This window comes from Myiozetetes cayanensis, unplaced genomic scaffold, assembly GCF_022539395.1.
Source record: "Myiozetetes cayanensis isolate MyiCay16 unplaced genomic scaffold, myiCay2020 scf2-11, whole genome shotgun sequence".
NCBI lineage: Eukaryota > Metazoa > Chordata > Aves > Passeriformes > Tyrannidae > Myiozetetes > Myiozetetes cayanensis.
Window position 1 is genome coordinate 60,317,452 of NW_026087411.1, and position 22,894 is coordinate 60,340,345.

At 37.2% G+C, this 22,894-nt stretch overlaps 1 protein-coding gene across 2 annotated transcripts in view; it reads right to left on the minus strand.

Annotated features, from left to right (window-relative positions):
• Positions 1-22,894, minus strand: part of LAMA2 (laminin subunit alpha 2) — a 352,955-nt gene that overhangs the window by 24,535 nt on the left and 305,526 nt on the right. For both annotated transcript variants that reach the window (XM_050315959.1, XM_050315958.1), the window contains exons 44-51: positions 21,734-21,888; positions 19,974-20,117; positions 18,900-19,033; positions 11,628-11,787; positions 9,656-9,780; positions 7,534-7,696; positions 5,509-5,653; positions 3,621-3,759 (exon numbers count right to left, since the gene is read on the minus strand). In XM_050315959.1, the coding sequence (XP_050171916.1) occupies positions 3,621-3,759; positions 5,509-5,653; positions 7,534-7,696; positions 9,656-9,780; positions 11,628-11,787; positions 18,900-19,033; positions 19,974-20,117; positions 21,734-21,888 (1,165 nt within the window). The remainder of the gene's footprint in view (positions 1-3,620; positions 3,760-5,508; positions 5,654-7,533; positions 7,697-9,655; positions 9,781-11,627; positions 11,788-18,899; positions 19,034-19,973; positions 20,118-21,733; positions 21,889-22,894) is intronic.

A 22,894-nucleotide genomic window follows, 5' to 3' on the forward strand; every position in this document is an offset into this window, starting at 1 on the left:
CATACAAACATTTTTTTCTATGTATGTTATATTCTCAGTATCTTTCTTATGAAAACTGCTGCGTATTTTCTTATGACACAGCAATACACTTGACTTTCTTAGGTAGCTAAAGAAAACAAAACACTTGGGTTTGTTACAGAACGTAACTATCCATCCAAAATAGGAAAATATTGTAACATTTCAAGTTCCATGTATGACTTATCAGCTGGTTGACAGAAGAAATTAGAAACGTCTTGAATGTAACACCAAAGCTATCATGATTTAATGCAAAAGTATGATTTCCCAGGCCTGGGAACACCAGAGTGAGACCACAACTGCTGGCAACATCTGAACCAGGCTTGCCAGAAGAAAAGCCTTATAAAGTCTTTTCAGAAAAAAATGTTGCCATTCATACCATGAAGAGTAAATCCAAAAAGGAAAAAAAGCACTAGTTAATTTGCTCACAGTATTACCTATGTCTGTTTTCTAGAATATCTGAAAAAGATGAACAGCTCAAAGAAAGAAAAATGAATTTGGAAATTAAATAAGGCGTTAAAACTTGTTTGGGGTGGGGGGAGGAGGGGTGGGGGGAAGGTGGGAATGCACAAACACTTCAGCTCCCTGGAAGGAAAGAAAAAAATTTAAAAATATTGATTACAAAATAAAACCATTTTGCACAGATACTAATCAGCTGCACGTTTTGGCACTGAAAGCCATTCTTTGCATTATAGCCATCCTAGCAAGCGTGATGTATTCTCTGGCAAATTAGTATCCTTTACATAAGTTAAAGCAAGCATCTGGTTTACTAAAATGATCCATATGCTGCTTTATTTACAGTCATGTAGTTATGGTCACCTTTCCTGTTTCATTTTTTTTATCCCTAACTCTTCTCCAGTTCCTTTATGAACTTATTTTTCCAGCAGCAGAACAGTTCTGCTGTATCATTGTCAGTGGCGCCCATAGACTCCTGTATCTGCCATCCAGAAACCATTCTTGTTACTATCCTCTTGCTGCCCTGTCCAGTGACAGATTGCCCTTATCCTGCCCTGTACAAGCAGTTGTTGTTTTAATTCCCAACCCATATCACAGAATCACAGAAGGGGTAAGGTTGGAAGTGAACACAGCGGGTCACATCTGGTTCAACCTCTTTGCAAACACAGAACACTTGCTCGATGTTTTAAGTCTTCCTTTTTCCTTGTTCCTTTCCAAAACATACCAAACTAGGTCCAAGTTCACTCATATCTGGGTCTTTTTTTTTCCCCCTTGGCCAAGCTAGGATTAGCTTAAATGGAGAACAAGCAACAGTTTCTAGAGCTCAGGAGGAAATAATCTTTCTCACAGTCAGGGCAGGGGTATGGGGGTGAAATGCATTTTTCCAGTTCAAGACAGGAATTAAGCTGCAAAACACAGTTAAATTCAGTTCTAATCTGAGCATATCAAAGAAAAAATAGTACAAACAGCTGCAAACTGAAAACGCAGTCAGAAATCCACTCTCTTCCGCTCACCCTCCTTTTCTTAAACTGAGAAGTGGCAAATTTCACAAAAATCTACACCTTGCTTTCATGCCCTCCTCAGTAATTACTTAACAGCCTCCGAGCACAGTGCTCCTCACCTCACATGGGTTTACACTGCTCTTACAGCCTGGAAGTCAGAGCCAAAGCAATACAGCTAGCTGGCTGTAGCTTTGCTTCCGAGGCACTCCGCTGTTGCAAACAAACACAGCTGAAGTAAGCAGCTGCACGAAGAAAATAGAAGTTGCTTGTGTAGGTGTGTGCAGAGCGTGTAACATGACAGTGCTAAGCACTTGGGAGCAGCTTTGCTAGTTGCGGCAGGAGCGGCTCACTGAACTAAGAGCCTTAGCGTAACAGCTGGTATAAATACTGCCCACACGCTGCTGCTGTGCTGCTGCCTGTGCTTTCAAGCTGCACTTACTACACACATGCAAGTAAGTCATGCAAGTAATCTGATTATTTTTACCTTGCTTTCATACTGGGGTGAGAAAGAAAAACAAAAGAAGAAAACAAAAAAATTAATTAATTGTAGCAAGTGATAATTCTTGTATTGCTGCTTTGTGATGCTTATTAGCAAAGTTCAAACATTTCACAGTGAAACAGATATTCATAATTTACAAACAACATATAACAATCAACAGGTTTACTCTGCAAAAAGCTATCTTAAAATGTAATATACCGAAAGGCTTTTATAATTTGTTACTATACTTGGCTGTGAGTAAAAGCAAACCATGTAAAAGAATTTGGCAGAACTGACATGACCTGATAATTACAAAGTCACGGATACCTCAGCGTCTATTGTTTGCAATAGCTCAGCTTTGTCCTAATCCTCCTTTCACTACTTTTGATTCTAATTTACCGTAACATTCATCTTGCCTCAGTCACTGATGAATCATAGCTGTAGGCAAAATGGTTACCACGGGTCCAAGTAGCTGTGGTACACAGATTTTTTAAGCAACCACAAAGGAAGTGGAAGATAATTGCTCTAGACATTTTGTTATGCACTGGTGTGATTTCACAATTACATAATACAGTGTTATATTTCATGAGTGAAATAGATCTTAGATCTTTTTATTGCTGGGTGATTTGACATCAGAGGTCAGTTATTATCCTAATAAATTAACAAATACATCCATTCTTTTAGTTACAGAACAGTCTGTGGACTAATCACAACAGTTCCTTGTGCACAAGACCACTTCAAGGCTGTCATTATGCCATGTAGTTAAAGCTGACATAGATTAATGGGCTTGTTTCTGTGTTGCTCATCGGCTCATGGTAGCACAGAATTCTCTTGTTCTTGTCATTGCAAAACTGCTGAATATTCATTTAAACTTCATTACATGGCTTTAAATAGATCAAAAAACTTACTTAAAGTCACTGCATTCAAGTATCTGTTGTTCCATTTTTTACTTCATTGAAGCTGAGGTTAAAGATTATGAATAACACTATGCAATATTTAAAAAATAAATACTGGGAATTTTATTTGTGTAAGAAATTCAGGATCAGACTTCTCAAGGGAAAAGGTTGCCATACTTCATTCTACTTACATTAAATATATCAAGAATATTTCATCATATATTTTAAGTCCTGAATATAGCAAGAATTTTATCTAAGGAATCCAGGAACCTAAGTGTACAAATAATTTTAAATGATATCTAAACAAAATATTTTAATACATATTTAAAGTATACTGACATTAGTTATGCAAAAGCAAGGATACTCATTTAATAGTAATTCCATAAGAAGTAGTTCAATTTCTCTATTCATGCACAAGGCAAACACTTGACCTTAATTTTGTTGAGGCATAGAGCAATTTTATGTCTGCAGTGACAAATTCTATTAACCAGATAAAAAATACTTAAAAAGTCAGCTACATCATGATTCTTGCATAGTGTCACAAAGATGTACTGCACTGCTACTGTTATTTCCGTTGTATTTATGTAAGGCGAGCTGTGTGAAATACACTGAAATACACAACATATGCAAATAAAGCATCATCTGCTGTGGCAATTTGTATTGGGAAATCACCACTCCTTGCAAGCGAACTTGAGAAATAAATACGGAGAATAAGATTACAGTGTATTTACATTCCCTTAGCAAAGGTGAAGAAATTTGTTTGAGCCACATTACCTTAGATTTCTCAGGGTTGGCAACCCACCAAAATATATTTTCTCGTGCGCTTTTAAGTTGAGTCCGAAGTGGCTGCCTGTAGAAGCTGTTGCTATGGTCTCTTCTTCATTGGTGTCTATGTCTACAATTGATACGTTGGCTAAAAGAAATTTCAGATTAGTTTCAAAACATTAGACGTGAACAACGATGTCTTAATGTAAGGAAGCAACAGAGAAATATTTGGAGGGTTAGCAACTGAGGGGAGAAGCAAGGAGGATTGTATTTTGCAATTAAGATATTGGATTTCCACATCGTCAACTATGGGCAGGGGAAGAGACCTGCACTCTTCTCTGTTTCCATAACAACCTGAATAACTACAGCAATTCTGTATGCTTTATTTTTATATATTCTCTAAACCTGTTCCAATTTGGTGTCTTCTTTGTGTCACTGGGGTTTGGAGCTAACACTTCAGGACAAAGTCAAGACAAAAGGGATCATTTTATGCCTAATTTGTGATCTCAGTCCAAAGATTGCCACTTGAACAGGATTTTTTAGTGTAAAAGTTGGTTAAGCATTGTCATTATGTGCCTTAGAGATTAGTGATCAGTCACTCTAAACCATTTTCACACCCAAAGCAGTCAGTTGCTGTCATGTTTAATTCAGTCTGGAGTCAGTGATGCGCTACATACAACAATCTTATTTAAGTGCTTGTTCCGTGTATATTTTTATGTATGGATTAATACATAATATAAAGTTCAGTAAAAGAGATGAGACTCAGTGAAAAATGCTGAGCAGTCCCCAAGGAAGATAGAGATGTTCTACCACAGGGATGAAAAGGAAAGATTCCTTCCCTCCTTCCTTGAGAATTGAATGTGGGAGAGACTTTGAAAGCTATTAATAAATTATAATTATGTAACATTGTATTTTATCTTAATATCTCCTGAGTTAAATATGAACTAATATAACTGGCTAGCAATAAAGCATTCTTCCTCTAAAGGCACAGCAAGTCTGGAAGTGAGAGCTCTAAATTATTTTGGCCCCTGTCCCAGCTCCCAAATCCACTTCAGTCAAATGACAAGGGAGAGGGACTGTGTTTGAGGTGTAAAGGCCAGGAAGAGAGTTGGAGGTGCAGGGGGCAGAGGAGGAGGAGTGTGTTCAGGGGCTCATGGTGACCCTCAAAATTCAGAATGCAGTAAGACTTCAGCATATAAAGGCACAGAATATGTCACAGTTGTCATAAATGAAATTAATTTGTCTCAGGTAAGATTCTATCAGCCCTATAATTAGATTATAAACAAACAAAAAACCAGGTTTGCCAGCACTGGTAGCCAGCATTTTTGTGATCTTATCAAATGCCACCACTTCTCATTTTACACCAGTAAACTGGTTAAAGAATCAGTAGAATTTCTGGAGATGTTCCCAGTTGTTTCCCTGCAGACTCAGATAGTGGCACATCACATATGATTAGGGAATATAAAGTAGTTGTTGTGTTCATCTACTGAGATACTGTACTATCAGTAATAAAGTCAATTGCTTTTTTAAAGTGCTTTAGTATATTATAAGCATGAGAGGACTGTACAGCATGAAAGCTATTGCTGTTCTAACGAAAATCACACTGGTGTGTTTCATGATTTGGAACAACCTCAGGTAACTGATGAAAAGGTGGTTTGTTTTTTTTTTCCCCACACAGAAGAATTTTAGAATGCAATTTATGTAATCATATAAGAGAATTATGCCTGAAAAATAAGGCTACCTGTTCATAAAGACTCATTTGATCTGTAATCTAAACAAAAGCATTTGCTAAATCATTAGAACTTTATCATTTCCACAACATCCCTGTGATTAGATGGTTAGCTGTCCTGTACAGGTAACTGGGAAATTCATGGTGTTGACAAACCATGAAACTTACCTTGCTTTTGAATTCTTGACAGGGTGAAAGATTTCCACTTGCCATCATTATGATTTTGGTTGCTGATAACAGAAGCTGTACCTGAACCCAGATCGTAGCTGACTTTTACACGCCCACCACTCAGTTCTACACTCATGAAATCCTTCTGTTAATGAAAAGGATTAGATACATAGTAATGACTTTTGTTCATTTTGGTTAGAGGCATATGACATTAAATAAACACTTTCTAGTTCTGGGTGACATCAGACAACTTTTTTCAAGCTTTAAAAATAAAAAAACTTGGGCATTTACTGCCCAGGACTCTAATATACAAAACTTTGATGCCAACAAGTTCTTTTCACCCCTTTTATTCTCTTCTGGATTGCTAATTTAGTTGGAATTTTGCTAAAAACGTAACTGGATTTTTGATGGTATGTCTGTACTTCTATTTTCTTGGATTGAAGACAGAAATAGACATTATAAGTACCTGTAATTAATACTCTGCTTTGAAGAAACATCTTTACTATAGTTGGTGTATTTTCTACATACCTCAGCTACACTTAAACTTGCAAAGCAGAAAACAGGAATAGCAGAGATGGCAAAATGGGCACATTTTACCAGGATTCCTAGGGAATAATCTGTACTAATGAAGCAACAGAAAGCTATGAACTCTCTTATTTTCATCAACCACTGACACCAGTATCTAAGCAGGAACTGGCGATGGCTGACTGGACCAATGATATACGTTCCAGTATCTTCAGAAAAGGAGCAGGCAGGATACAAAGAGCAAAACAAATAGCCAGGGAATCAAACAGCATGAAAGTCATGAAGTAAGTAATGGTGGAACTGTGACCCAGAATGTGAATGTACTAGAGAATTTTTGATTATAATTTTGCTTATGGCCAGTTCCACCTTTTCTCAGAGTAAAATTTAACAAACTCAGTATTCTAGGTGCTTAGGCAAGTCTATCCATGCATCACTAGAAAGAGCATCCTCAAAGTTTTTATGCAGTGGGACAGTATCTTAGGAGACAAATTGCGTCAGGGTCCAGTTGCCTTCCAGCTCCCAATGTTATAAAGATATCCAACTAAATAATTTTTTGTAGAAAACTAAATAAATTAGTAATAACGATACAAAAGCATCTAAAATAATTACATTAATTGTACTTTCAATATTCAATTATAAAAGTTAATTAGAAAAACTACATAAATACTTCATTATCATAATAAAATGCCAGCTTTTCCTTTAGTCAGTCAGGAGGAGCACCTTCCTCCTTGGTAATTCTTTCCAAAATACAGGAATCTGAAATAAGACTGATTTAGACAAACACGGTTTTTGTAAAATAGTGACTGCTCAGTAATTCTTCAAAACATTGGTGAGAACTTCTGTACCTAATTTCTGGCCCATGAGAGAGACACTGTGTGTGGACAACAGGGAGAAATTATTTATAATTTATAATGTCCACACACAGTTGATACTGTGCATGAATGAAAACCTTGAGCAACTTCATAACTAGTGTTTCTATTTCAGGTCTAAAAGGCCCCATTTGCAGACCTTGTAAAAATATGGTCACCATTACATTCTGTTTGTTGCACTATTCAATTCCTCTTTAATGCCATTCACATTAAACACAAATGTTTTCTTCACATCAGTAGGAGTTCTGTGTTCTCCCTGCCCTCACACTACAATATTTTAAACTATGAATATACAACCACAGCTGAAAATGTTTGCACAGATTAACATTTGAAATAAATGAAAATTAATTAATAATTTCAGAAAAGCTGGAATTCCCCTGAGTCTAACGTAATGCTCTACAGCCTGTAAACACTAGGTAGTCAACCTCCACACTCTAACATTGTCTTCACTTGGACAGCAGTGAAGCATCATACCAGGTAACATCATACCAAGACAGTGGTACATCAAATTACTAATTAATAATACTACTTATTACTAATTACTAATTATTTTCATAATCTGATGAATTTGGCCATTGTAAAGATGGCATGAAACCTGTAAGGAGTGTAGAGGTTAGCTGGTTGTTCTTACCAAGTCATCAGTAGCAAGATACATAAGCAGGGCATTTGATGAGAAGGTCCTGAATTTGAACATGACTGTGGAAATATTTGGGTTCCAGCGGATTGGGCGGCTCACCATGGCATAGCTGTCACCATCGAACTGGACCGTCCCTTCACCATCTGCCACCTGTGGGCTGAAAGGGGCAAACCCAACCATTTTCCTTTGCCTTGTGAGGTTAAAAGAAAAAGTGGGGGGCTAGGGGAGTGTGGGGACACCTCTTGGGAGCCTTCCTGAACTTGGTTTGATTTCCTATCAACCCCCTGTTCTGGCAAGTGAAGCTGTAAAGTCAGCTCATCAGCTTTCCGACAAAAAAACACATCTGTGAGAAAGACAGAAGAGGAATATGTCCCATACATCTATCTCACAGTCTGTAATGACTCATTTTACACTCTCAATGTAAAACAGCATTAAATATTCTTTCATCTTCTAATAAATCTTAGTTTCATTATTCTTACTTATTTTACAACTTCTGGAGGGTCCAAGAATGAAACCCCTGGAAACTGTGATTCTCTATTTACCCACAAATGACAAACCTCACAATCAATCCCTCCATAATTTTTGACATTTCTGTCATTACAAAACAGGAAAGATCAGGCCTTGAATTTGGTTGGTATGATTTTATGATAGACTTTTTGTCTATTTATGTCACACTGATCAGACAGGTGCAAGACAGCAAGCTTTTGATTTAATCACAAACATAACTGAATTTGAACACAGGACCTTCATGTGAAATATTGGCCAGGAGCATGTTTCCCATTTGTCTTGGAACACATGCAAGGCTCTTGAATGTAGTTCTCTCACCTTTCATAGCTGCACTTTGCAGGAGAATAGGAGTCTTTATGGTACTGGAACAATGGGCTAAGGTAAAATAAGGCTTGTAATTCACTTTTCTACAAATCTTCAATCTAGTATTCTTTTTTCACTCTCTCTCTTGACCATTCCCACTCCAAGCAAGCAGGCCTACACTATTACTAATGAATTAGCAAATTAAATTTAGACAGAGGTACACTTAAAGGTTTAGGCATTTCCACTAGGACTTGCTTGAAATTGAAATGCATATACCCACCATCATGCTCCTTAATATTCTGCCTGAGTGTCCAGGGCCTACAGTTGTAGTCAAGGAAATTCTCTGGAACTTCCAAAATTGCTTTAGTTCATGACTGGAATTTCCAACACTTTCAAAGGGCTAAGCCTTAGCAGGACATAAAATCAGGCTGCTAGTTTGAAAAATCACCTACTCTTAACTTCCATGACTGGGTCTACAACTATTTTACCTAACATTAAGACTGCCAAATTCACTACAAACAGGAACATTTAAGAGAACAGAAGTGATTTAATGCAGTGGGTCACTGTGAATATGCGAGAGACGTGGAGTCTGTCCTTTTTATATGATAATTCCCAGGTCTGGACTGTGCTGTAGTATCAGGTGGTGCCTCTGTATAAGGGCCCTCAGCTTTTGAAGCTGAGACATGACACAGTAAAGTGTTTGAGATAAGTTTGGTCTGAAAGAGGAATGAAAATCACAGCTCCCTAAGGACAAGGCTGTATCTGGAAAGGAATTAACTTGTTTGAAAATTCCCAAACAGAGTTATAAGCCTATATACGTGAATCCTAGTCCTGCCTGGATGGGCCATTTACCCTACTTGCAACTACAAGGTCACAGACAGGCACAGGATTTCCCATCCTATTTTGAGAATGAAAACACCTTTCTGTTGTGGGGGTCTCTGCTTTCTACACTGTGCAAGCCACCTTGAGGCACCTGACTCTGCTTCAAGCTGTGTAAGAGTTGCAGGCACCCACAACAGAGCTGTCCATGAGCCAGACTCAGTCCCACTGTGGTTCTCATGCTCTCTCACGCTTTGACTAATCCTGGTTACTGGTTGTGAGGAGTCTTTCCATCACAGCACTGCTACACCAGTCTTGTCCCATCAGTGTTACTTCTTATAACACACTGAACTCACTTGGTGTAATTGCAACCCAACTTCTCTTGCATACAGACTGGACCTTGATGGTTGCTGTGGAAATTCCTGATGCTTACCACCAAATGTAATGACAGGTTTCCAAAGAAGACAAAAGCCAATGTTTTACCTACCTGACAGCACACCCTTTGCAGTCGCCTTCAATATCCCTGAAATTCCAGAGTCCTATGGGTTTGCTGTCTAGAAAGGTTTCACCCATGCAGCCAGTGAAGGTGGTGACTCTTACAGCATCTGACTTCTGCAACAGAAAACAAAAACCTCCTTAGAATTCAATTTAAAGTGATCTGCTGTGTCTGAAAACATAACTGGCCTGTTATTGAAAGTACACAGAGAACTCAGATCAAAATTCTCTTTCTAAAAATACCTTGTTTCATTTAAATTTCACTTCATCAATATGAGCTGATTAAAAATCTATACACTTAGCTGCTTGAGATAGACAAGCACCTGCTGTTTTCCATACAGCAATTACAAATATTAAGATCTTGCAAGAGAACATGGAGAAGTGCAATTTGAAAATATTCAAGGAAAAGTATGACTTAAAAGACTTAATGTGCTACTGATATTTCCCAGGGTAATTGGAAAGGTTTTAATTAGCAACAAGTATGAACTTAATGTCACTTCTGAGAAATCCGTGACATCTAAGTATCATAGTTATCTACTCAAGTCAGATGAAAGATGTTTTTAAGAACTGAAAATGTACCTTCATTTTGAATGCACTGCAAAGATGCATGTAAAAAAGGGATGTGGACAAAACCATAGGACAAATCTAAAGCACTCCAAATCACAATAATGTGAAAAAGTAGATTCAAAGATTTAAGCTATATCAGTGATCTTGATTAAATATCCACAGAGCTTTATAGTTTCAGAAAAGTCTCAGTTAAGGTCTTCATTTTTTTAGCCTGACAGCAGTACCACTTGACGACAGAAATTCCCCAAAACATGAAGTTAAAATTTATCTTTTAATTCACACACTATATTTGAACAAAACAAATCTGATAGTGTTTAAAACCCAAAATTGCAAATATACCAGTCATATCAAGCTTACAGTAGACTGCTTTCCTACCTCTGCCCTTGTCCTCATTTACCTGGAAGAAAAAAGAATTCAGGAAGGTTTTCCTGACTAGGATGAAAAAAATACTTGGAGAACTTATTGAGGCTGAAAACAGTTGTTCTGACATCAGGGTTTTGCATTTCAATTTTTTGTATATTGTGTTGTTTTAATCCTTAAAGACATATACAAACTTTATAGTAAAAAAATTCTTTGAGTTCACTCTTTGGGAAAGTCTAAATTTTAGCTTTTTTCTAATGGTAAAATATTGACTCAGGAAAAAAATAGTCAACATAAATTGTTTTGTAATGAATGCCACTGGAAAATAAGTGCTAGTTAGCTTTTATTGGAGAAAAATTTTTTTAAAGATTTCCATACATTCTATTTGGCATAAATCTTCTATTCGCTCCCTTTAAGTTTAGCAAGGTAGAAGAAGTCATTAGAAAAATGAACAGGCAAAACCAAGAGAAAATAGATCAGGGGTCTGATGAAGGTAGCAGTTTGAAAGAGGGGTAGTATAAGGGAGGAAACTGGAACAAAAATTAAGAAATTAAAGCAGAAACACCAGAAGTAGACAGAAAAGAAGGAAGTGATACTATGGAAACATGATGAAGAAAAAACCCCAAATGCAAAGGAAAATATACTGTTAAATTGTTAGGAGTCCAGAAACCTATGGAAACAGATTTTAGTTCCTGTCACAATGATACTGAAAGCCTGTCAGAGCAGCAGTATGTCCAAGGTAAAGCATCCAGCTAACCAGCAGGAATTAGTTGCTTGGGCGAAATGCTGCATTAATACAGCCAGCCATAGGACCTCAAATTAGAATTTATCAACATGGGTAGTGAAATCTCAGATCTGTGCACCCAGTTTTATGCAAATCCCAATAATCTTTCAAGAGTGCAGGTGTACTACTTGCTATTAAAACACCTACTACAGTGATGTCAGCATATTAAAATTTACTATTTCTAGTTTAGGAAATAGCAAAATTTGTCCACGTAAGCAGCCAGTTAATACACTAACACCAGACAAGACATTACCTTAATTTTTTCAGTTAAACCACCAACAAACAGCACGGCATTGACATCTACATCCAGAATGGTATATCCAGGTGGAGAGACAGCACTGAATGTGGCTGGCACAATGCTGGCTTTAGGACCATCCAGAGCTCGCACTGATATTGTGCCATTTTTCCCAGTCCTAGAGATTTAAAAACAATAATATAAACATACAAAGTCAGTAGTTACACCAAACAGAGGAAAAGTCCATTTTATATGGTACCTTTTAACAGAAGCATGAATTACTGACCTGATTATACTCCATTTTGATACAAAGGAACAGACTAATATGCCTGCATGTTAAAGACATGATCTCAGAATCAGATTTTTTTCTCACTTGAATGTCCTTTTTGAACAAAATTCACTATACACATGAAATGGAGCTTGACTAAAACAAAGAAATTGCATTTTTTTAGTTACTGTGATGAAATTAATGTTAAGCAATTGTTTCTTAACATAAAAAATGTTGCAGGCAAGGTTCCAAATGAAATTTCTGAATTTCATAAGATGTATTAGGTTATATTTGAACTGAAGTGAATGATCATGTGATAAAGTACTTCAGTTTTCTTCACTGTGATGCACAGAGTTTGTATTTTCTACAGTAGAGCTCTCTGCTTATCACACAGGCACAAACCCCATTATGATTAAGAACGTTCCCGCATTGTCCTCTATGAATCACATCAAATATTGATGGTAACAAAAACAGACTTTGCCACTTGTTAACAGTTTCTGCATCACTTTGTTTTCTACTTCTTAGGTTATATTAATGTAGTAACTGGCACAGAAAGAGTTTCCTGACATGTATTTACAACAGAAAGAATAGAACGTGGAAAGGTGGTTCCTCCTAGCCTTTCAGATGTATAGAAAGGTATTTCAAAGGAAACTTGAATAAGTTTGAATCCTTTGCAATAATTTGCTTAATATTACTTTAGCTTACAGCAGTATTGATAGTAGCTTTTCACAGAAAGGTGAGTACTTAACAGAAGTAAGCTATTAGACACTGTTAGTCACACCACAAATGAGTGTTTCATCCCAAACAGATGGATCATAATCAACACCTATAATTTATGGGACCATAATATGACTGTAGAAATAAGCATGGAGTATGACCTAAATCTTGTCATGAAGTATTTAGTACGTTTAGTAATGTGGTAAAGGTGTGGCAGGGAGATGAGGCAGAGGGACATCAAATATTGTGGATTTATAGATAACTTTGTAAATTGCTACTTTACCTCATTTTTAACAGGATGCTGGATTTCCCATGACGACTGTCATGTTGATTTGGAAATTCCTAACTTGTATGCCTGATCTTGAAATCTAACTAGCACTGATACACACAGTATGGATACCATTGGAACTTTGCTAACTTACATGTTTCATACTTAATGTGGAAAAGCACCATTTAAAATAAAACTCTCCTTTTTCCATAACATATGGAAAGAGGATATACCTATCAAGAATGACTATAAGTCTTTTTAGAATATATGTGATATTTTACTGGTTACCCAATTAGACTCTAAAAATTAATCAGTGCCTGTTCTCAAGCTAGACAAAATGGAGATTTTTCTCAGAAAACAAATTTTATATCTATATTTGTGAAAAAAGTTTCTAGGTAAAGAAAGATAATTAAGTAGAGGCCATAAAATGCAACAAAAATTTCCATATATAGCTTTTCTAGATGAAAAGTTACATGCCCATCAAGAAACTGCCAAGTCACAAAAATCCTAAACTTTGTTGCATGCAAAGATGCAAAATTCCTTTTTGTCTAATTAGAAAATGAAAAAACAAAACCAGAACAAACATGACTGGCTTGGGATGTTGAAATAAGAAGCAAACTAAAAGTTAAATAAAGCTTTACTTCAAGAACTTACATGTCAAGCACTGTAAGGAAAACTACATAACTTAGGCTACTGAATAAGCTAAATGAAGACACTGCCATCCTGTACTTAGAGAATTCCTTGATTTAGAATAGAGAGTGATAAGATCTCCTCCAAGCCTCCTTTTCACCAGGCTAAACGACCCCAGCTCCCTCAATGCTCCTCACATAAGTTATGTTCCAGATCCTTTACCAGCTCCACTGCCCTTCTCTGGACACACTCCAGCATCTCAATGTCTTTCTTGTAGTGAGGGGCCCAGAACGGAACCTGGGATTTGAGGTGTGGCCTCAGCAGTGCTGAGTACAGGGGGTTGATCACTTTGATTATCCTCTCAGTCACACTACTGCTAATACAGGCCAGGATGTCATTGGCCTTCACGGCCGTGTGAGCACACTGCTGGCTCACATTCAACCATAGTTGACCCACACCCCCAGGTCCTCCTCCAAGGGGCAGCTTTCCAGCCACTCTGCCCCCAGCCTGTGGTGCTGACTGGGGTTGTTGTGACCAAGTGCAGCACCTGGCACTTGGCCTCAGCCCATCGATCCAGCCCGTCCAGATCCCTCTGCAGTGCCTTCCTGCCCTCCAGCAGATCAACACTCTTGCCCAAATTGTTTTCTAAAAACTGACTGAGGGTGCCTGTGATCCCCTTGTCCAGGTCGTTGATGAAGATGTTAAGTAGAACTGACTCCAACAGTGATCCCTGGGGAACACCACTTGTGACCGGCCATCGGCTGGATGTAACTCCACTCATCATCAGTCTCTGGACTCAGCCATCCACACAGTTTTTTAATCAGCAAGCAGTGCACCTGCCCAAGCGCTGTACAGCCAGTTTCTCCAGGAGAACACTGTGGGAAACAGTGTTGAAGGCTTTACTAAAGTCTAGGTAGACAACATCCATAGCTTTTCCCTTATCCACTAAGTGGGTCACCTTTTCATAGCAGGAGATCAGGTCGGTCAAGCAGGACCTGTCTTTTGTAAACCCATGCTGGCTGGGCCTGATCTCCTGGTTGTCCTATGCATACTGTGTGATGGATCTCAAGATGATCTGCCCTAAGACCTTCCCCGGCACCAAGGTCAGACTGACAGCCCTGGTGTCTCTGAATCCTCTTTCTGACCCTTCTTATAGATGGGTGTCACATTTACCAACTTTCAGTCACCTGGGATGTCCCCAGCTGAACAGGATTTCTGGTAAATGATTCAAATTAGCGTGGTGAGATCTTCTGCCAGCTCCCTCAGTTGTCTTGGGTGAATCCCATTCCCATGGACTTGCGTGCATCTAAGTTGCAACTGGTTTATTACAGAAGGTTTACTGATGTGAAGTCCTTTAAAGGATAAAAGTTCTCAATGTAATAACTGTCAAAAGACTAAAAGTTGCTAAAAACTATTTTAAAACTGTGAAAATCTGATGCTTTCTGAAAGTAAGTTACTGGGACTTCCAGTCTATATTGTGCTGAAATCAGGATTCCAGTTTAAAAACATTCAAGTGCAATAATGCAAAAGTCACTGAGCAGACTGACACATTTTAGGATGTCTAATAATTCACAAATAGTATGGATGTCTTTCATCTTCAAACAGACTGAAATGCTAACAATGGAATCTCTTCCATAAATAATTCTCTCTTATTTATGGAGGACAATGGAGCTTAAAGAAAGATCCTGGCTAACTTGACAGCAAAAAGACATTTCTATCCTGTGCATGACAAGTCATCAGGTTAGAAGATATTGTTTTAGTGATAGTCAGTCCTGTGAAACTGGAGGATTACAGAAGATGTACCAGCACTGTGTGGCTGATATTTGAAAAGGCACTGATTAGAGCACTAAATTGGGAGGAGCTGTCGACTCCCTCAAGGGCAGGGAGTCCCTACAGAGAGACTTCAGCAAATCAGAGAGGTGGGCAATCACCAACCGTATGAAGTTTAACAAGGGCAAGTTTCTGGACCTGGGCCAGGGCAATCCTGGTTGTTTGTACAGACTGGAGAACAAGAGGCTGGAGAGCAGCACTGTGGAAAGGGACCTGATAGTCCTGGTCACTGGCAAGTTGAATATGAGTCAGCAGTGCCCTGGCAGCCAGGAGGGCCAACCATGTCCTGGGGGGCATCAGGCAAAGCATTGCCAGCTGGTGGAGGGAGGGGATTGTCCTGCTCTGCTCTGCATTGGGGCAGCCTCACCTTGAATATTGTGTGCAGTTTTGGGCACCACATTATGAAAAAGACATTGAGATACTAGAGAGCAACCGAAGAAGGGCTACAGGGGTGGTGAAGTCTGGAGGGGAAGCCGTAGGAGGAGCAGCTGAGGTCACTTGGTCTGTTTGGCCTGGAGAAGAGGAGACTAAGGGGAGACCTCATTGTAGGCTTCAACAGCCTCATGATGGGAAGTGGAGGGGCAGGTACAGATCTCTTCACTCTTGTGACCAGTGACAGGACTTGAGGTAATGGCATGAAGCTGAGTCAGGGGAGGTTTAGGTCAGATGTCAGGGAAAAGTTTTTTTACCCAGAGGGTGGTTGAGCACTGGAACAGGTTCTCCAGGGAAGTGGTCAAAGCACCAAGCCTGTCTGAGTTCAAGAAGCATTTGGACAATGCTTTCAGGCACACAGAGCGATTCTGGGGTTGACTTCATGATCCTTGTGGGTCCCTTCCAACTCAGCATATTCTATGATTCCATGAAAAATTTATGCTAACTCATACATGCAGTGTTTGCTCTTTAGGAGATGCACGAGGTAAATGAAATGACTTTGCAAGTAATTAACATTAGATTACAAAATACCATATAGAAAACCTCTGCTCTTTGATCCCTTGAAAGCACAGAAAAACCTCACTGAGAAACATGGCTTAGAAATGCTACAGTAGTTTAAGACTGAATTCTTGCTGAGCTACATTGGGTGTGTCTACAGTGAACTTGTGATTCAAGCATCCTTTGTCCTCAACGGAAGGGCACTTAAACTCTGTCATTAACAATCAAAACAATGGTAATACTTAAATCGCAGTTGATTAAAATCACAACTAATCAGGTTCTGCTCCTAATTGAGGCCTGCTGAAGTCAAGTGACATTGCTTCACTGATCTAGTGAGTCTCAAAAATATTCTCTCATCCATTTGACTGTCTCACAAAATTGACATTATCTGCTTGTTGTAAATCTGCTTTAAATCATTTTGTCACATACTGTTATGCCAGATTTTCCTTTGTTAATTGAAACTTTGATTGATTGCAGTTCTTGATGCCAATTAGATTTGCTTCTGTAAGCAAGTAACTCTGTAAGTGACATTTGTTAAACTCCTGTACCATCAAAGTATTGGGAATTCCTTTAAAAATTCCTATAGGAATAAATAAATATTACTTCAATTCCATTAAAAAGAATTCAAAATATTTCCTTTCTAACCTCTGCATTTACAATAAAATGCAAAGGTTAAGTGTGCTTTAAATAAAAAGGTGATGAAAATTAAAAGTGTCCCTGGAAAACAGATGCAGTTATTGTCAATTTAGTCTTAAATAACTTAAATAACTAGAAATTTTGGTGCAGGCATCAACTAAACACCTCTGAACATTTCTCAACAGTGAGATTTTTCATATTTAGATTTAATTCAGAATGCTGAGTGACCTTAAGAATTTCCCAACCTCTGTGCCACCACATCTCTTTTTAATTTAGGCCCTTTGGGATCCTTGATTAAGAACTATCAACCTATGGTGGGTTTAACACTGTATCATTATTATTGTCAATGCTTGCCACCACTGAAAACTATGGTAAAATTCAGCAAGGCCAAAATTTCATCTTATGTCCAGATTCTAAACACATGCCCTGCTCCAGCTGTTCAGGTAGTTATGTCAGGCTGAAAAAGTCTGTGTTTGGAACTGAGCAGAAATCAAGAAAAAATGTGTGAGGGAAAGAAATGAATAAAACTCTTCAACAGTTTATGAAGGGAGTTAGAGAAAAGCTACGAAATGGACTAAAATATTCAAAGTTGAAGACTCTTCTGTAGGGTACATTCTGTGAAGCTTGCCTTAAGAATGCAAAATCAGTTCCAAGCTCATCATCTTAATCCCACAAATCCAACTAATGCCTCTGCAATGTAATTCTCCCAAACACTGCTCCGTACTTTTGATTTGTGCAGCTGTAATCATTCTAAATAGCTGATCCAGCACTTTGTTCAAAACTAATGGCAAGCACACCCTATATATCCGGAACAACCAGCTAATAGGTAATGGGCTTTTGTAGGATGCTTGAATTTTATACCATGTCCTGGCTCTGTATTCTGCTGAAGCAGCTTTCTTGTAAATGAAAGCCTGGCATTACTGTGTCATGAAGCTGCTTTAGTATGCATAATATGAACTGGTGAAGATTTCAACAATTTGTATTGTACCCCAGTTTGTCTTTTCCCAGCAATAAGGTTTCATTAAGCCAGCTTCTGGAGATGGTGCAGTAATTTTATTTAATTCTCTGCTCTGAATGCCTGATTTCTGTGATTTCACTAAATTATTTAAACTGGATGCCATTTCCTCCTCTGAGAGCTATGCATGTACCAGAATGAGAGTGCTTTGTTTTCTTTCTTCATTCTCTCATTTTCTGACTATATTGTCTGTACTATGTTTAGCACTATGTGAAATTAACTGTAATGATGCAGGACAAATTACTCAGCTTTCTATCAAATTACAATACAGATGATGTTATTTAAATTAGTAAGATCTGTTCAAGATAAAGGCTATAAAGTTATGCAATCCTTATGCTGTAATTACTACACCATATGTCATGCGATTGGTATTTGAGTGGAAAATATAAGCTTCAAATAACAAATTTGGAATTTGAATATTTACGTATCTATATTTCTAAAGTTCAAAAGCACTACAGAATGGATTTCAAATTACAGAATGTATTTTAACTTTCCAGAATATTTCCTCCTTCAATTTTGAAAAACTGTATCTTTTTTAAATATCTCCAGTTTGATAAGACATTTTGCTTATGGAAATGGCATTTTGAGTTCAGAATCAAGACACTGCTGTATGACAGACCACTCATTTGCAATACTGTCCCAACACCAGAAATTCAGAAAAGATGCTCCTCTTTAAAACTCAAGGAGAAAAGCATAGTATTTATCTGTTTGAGTGCCAAAACCTGTAACTGATTTTAAAAGGAAGCCAGTTGAAGAAGAGAATCGATGGAGAGACAGGTAAATAGAAAGGAATATAAGCAGTCAGAGATTGTTGGTTCTAGAGGGGAACCATATGATTAAAATAAACTCTTGACACAAAACAATTTTAAATTTCCATAGTAATTGTAGTGTATACACTTTTGGTACTAATGGATGTAGGTTCAAAAGCTTTCATTAAACCAGACTAGAATTTCTCATAATAGCCATTTTCTCTAAACTCTTGAAATATATACTTACCTAGAGGCTTCAATTCGGTACCAAAACCCATCATCAATGGTCAAATCTGGATACTCAACCCGTCCAACTCCAGATCCCACATCCCACAGGAAGCTCACCTTGCCTTTGCGCATCTCTATGGCCAAGAAGTCAGTCTACATGTAAAATAGGAAAACAAAGACAATCTCATACTTTAATTGAGGAAGTTTTCCAGAAACCTTCACATTTCAGAAGGTCTAACGAGGCATGTGAAACCCACATATAGACACTAGAGCATAAATATTAATTCTCACAGTGATCTAAAATGGGACTCTCTTTTTCCTGCTTTCTTTGATTCAAACAAGGAATCTTAAGCCAAACATGGCAAATGATTTCTCTCAGTGATGAGTCTGGCAGTCATTTACTGATTTATCTCAGAGAGAAACCAGTAAATGACTGCCAGACTTATATAAATGTTAAAATTTTAGCCCTCAAGAGAGGGATTTAACTCAGAAAATCATTGTTAAAATATCTCTTGGATGGCAAAAAGATGTTGGGATACATGATGACATCTAGCCTTTTCATTTTGTATTAGGTAAATAAAATATATAGTTCAAAAGGTTGGTAATAGAATATTTTTTTCCATTTACTGAATTATTTTTGGCCATTCTAGAAGTTTATCTCCTATAGGCCTGATGGGAAACTGAATCAGTCACCATTAATATGCTTGAAATTGTAGTCTTGACTTAAAATTACAATAAATAGGAGCTTTGATAGATGCAATATGATTAGCTACTTCTTTCCCCAGGGAAAACCCACAACCAACTCCAAAATTACTCTCGCTACACCAAGAATTTTAAAGCTCTAATGTAGTTCATGTACGAGCCTGCTATTTTATATTTAGTTAAAATAAAGATATATGTAAAAAATTTGCTGGTCGTATATTAAAAGTTTCTATATTAATACCAAAGACAGAATATGTCTAGATTATCTTAGACCCTCTACTACTGCCTTGAAGCCTCTGTGAGGAAAAAAAAGCCTTTCTCATCCTCTGTATTTCTCAGTAGTCTGATTTGATCGAGCAACTCTGACATGAAAAGCAAAAGACAGACTCACAAACTTGGCACTTCCAAGGTAAAAAAGCAGATTGTCAGCAACTACAGTCTTCACATTGACAATGATGGTGTTGTATGTTCCCTTCTTTATCTCTGGTCTGTATGTGCGAATACAATTGCCTCCAGAGGACACGGACACTTTGATCTTCAAAAAAAAGCACAGCAGAAAGAATTCAGTTCACTGCTTATTATTCCAGAATTAACTATAAATGCTTCCAAGTAATTATAAAAATACACTTTTCTTTTTCTTCACAATTTTTTTGTTACATGTACCAAGGAGCTACTTGGGTACGCAGAGGAGGTAGGAATGGAATTTTCTTTCTGGAATTGTTTATTAAAAGGAAATAAAACCTTTTTTTCCTGGCAATCAAATTTGAAAGGACAAACTATATAGACTAAAAATAGCTAGAAGATATACTGATCTAACGCAAGCAGCAGTGGAATTCTAGCAGCAGAGGTAGTCTGTAAGTGGAATATACAGCCAGGAAAATAAGGAGCATTCCTAAAGGAATCACAGCATATTGCTATTGGGTAGTCAGCATGATCCATTTTTCTCTTATAATATCTTTAATTATGCCCATTTCAGACACTTTTTCCCAATTATTTTTAAACCAACAGTTGTGTCTATCACTGCTTTTACATAGTCCATAATGGAGTTGGCATTCGTAACTCAGTTTTATTTTCACAGCTGAGTGACATATGCGTTTGGATACATGTACTAGTTTCCTCAGGCTCTGAGCACAGATAAAAACAGTTTACTGTTTGCTTTCATAATGCCAGTACAGACATAATGACAGTACAACGGTATTTCAATCCCAGCTAGGCATGTTTATGCATTAGAGGAAATGTACATAATAGTATCACCTTATGCTTAGGGCAATCTTTGGTAAAAAGGAGATCCATTATAGCACCAAATTCACAATTTCTCTATCACAGAAATGCTGAGCAGTTAATTACTTCAAAGCCTTTAGTAAAACATACCATTACTGTAGCCTGTCCTTCTATTCTGTGCAAATTTCATCAAGTATATGGAATGCACTTCTGTCACAGTATCCTATTATTCTGTAGATTACTTTTTTCAACTATTTTTCAACCATTTTTGAAGAAGATTTCTTAAGTACCAACTTCAAGATTTTTTTTTTCCTTTGCCATTTAGTTCACAAGCTGAATAATGTCACTATTAACCAGCTGATCCTCAAGTTGATAGCATTACTGGGTCAGGGAGGTGGACTCCTAACTCCCTGAATGGACTAGAAATATATTCTTAACTCAAGTTTGAGTCTTTAGCACTGCTACAGGACAAAGAAAAGTCAAAATTACAGCAAAAGCAAATGTACTTAACAATTTCAGTGAATTTGAGATGGTGTCATTCTTGAGTAATATAAGTTCTATGAAATGAAATGTGGGGCTTAATATCAGTGCTGAAACATAAAAATACATTTTTGTTTTCACCAAAAAAAAAGAAATTATATTGTGACTTCTCTGCTGTACTATTATCTAAAATACTGAAATAATAACTTTTTCAGATACATTCCTACAGATGTTATTAATTTAAGAAGTGCAGGTTTGAAATGAAGGAACAAGACACAGAATGAAAATCAGCAGAATATTCTCTTTTTATCTGAGAAATTATACTCCATTATTTTCTCTCTTTATTCTGTTTAGAATTAGGAAGGGTTTACACTGTGGAAAATAAATAAAAAAGTGGAAAATAAAATCCCATCAATACTCAAAAGGTCATTTTTTTGAGAAAGGACTTACCGAATTGGCTTGCTTCCGAGCTTGGTTTATCAGCTCTTTTATCTGAGAAATGTTTTTCCCTAAGTTATCCTGAAGTTCTTTGATTGGTTTGATTTTATCTAACAGCCGATCTGCTTCCTTTTCTAGGGTTTTAATACTGGAATCTGCATCAGCAACTTCATAAGAAAGAACAGAGTTTTAGAGAATAATGTCAGAGATTAATAAGACAATGCAAAAATAAAATCCCAGAAAATTCTGCATACACAATGCTCAGGTGATGGTATATGCTACTGTGAGGTACACACAGACCAGGAAGCTACCTGAACAGAATAAGATAATTTCAGAATATTTAGAATCAAGTTAAAACAGCAAAAGTAGCAAAAACAGGGGTTAAAGCAGGATTTTGAAGATGTAACTATGCTTCAGGTCAGGAGGATACTAATGGAAAACATTTCCTGTAGCGAAATACATGAATGAAATATTTGTTTTCCTTTTTTTTTTTTAACTCCAATTTTGAAGAAAAATGCTAGATTAATAAAAACTGGTTAGTTTCCATTAGTAATTTCTGAAACAGGGTCAAAATTAATTTGAAATTAATTCTTGAACTAATTATAATTGGCACAAATAAAAAATGCTTTATTCTGGTCACAAGCTTCAGATTCTGTATGTGTACTGAAAGCAGATTTAAAAACAGTGGCAGTAAATGGCAGATGTTCTTTTTTTTAGGTGCGCTTAATAATTTTACAAGGATATTTTTGCCTCTTTTTTTCTTTAAGTTTCAAATTACTTTTTTGCCTCTCAACACAAAGCTAGTGAATAATGCCCTCTTTTTGACAATTCATCAGCAGATCTAAGGGTGGCAACACTTGGCTAGAATGAGGGTATGAGCTTTTGTGGATGACACTGAAAGGGATAAACACGCATTTAGCAAAAGAATGTGTATTACATGAAAATAATAGTAATAACTGTAAAAGTAATGTTTAGATAAAGCAGAAAAACTTGCATATCTAGTTTTTGGATCGTCGCCCAAACACTCTTACCAAACCTTCAAGATGCTTCTTAAGGTTTCACCTAAGGTAAGCTAGCTGCCAAGTAAGTCACTTTATCTCAAAGCTTTCAAAAAGTGACTATTTAGCTATTTCAATGAATGTGAAACATAGAGCACCATGCAGAAGCTTCGGT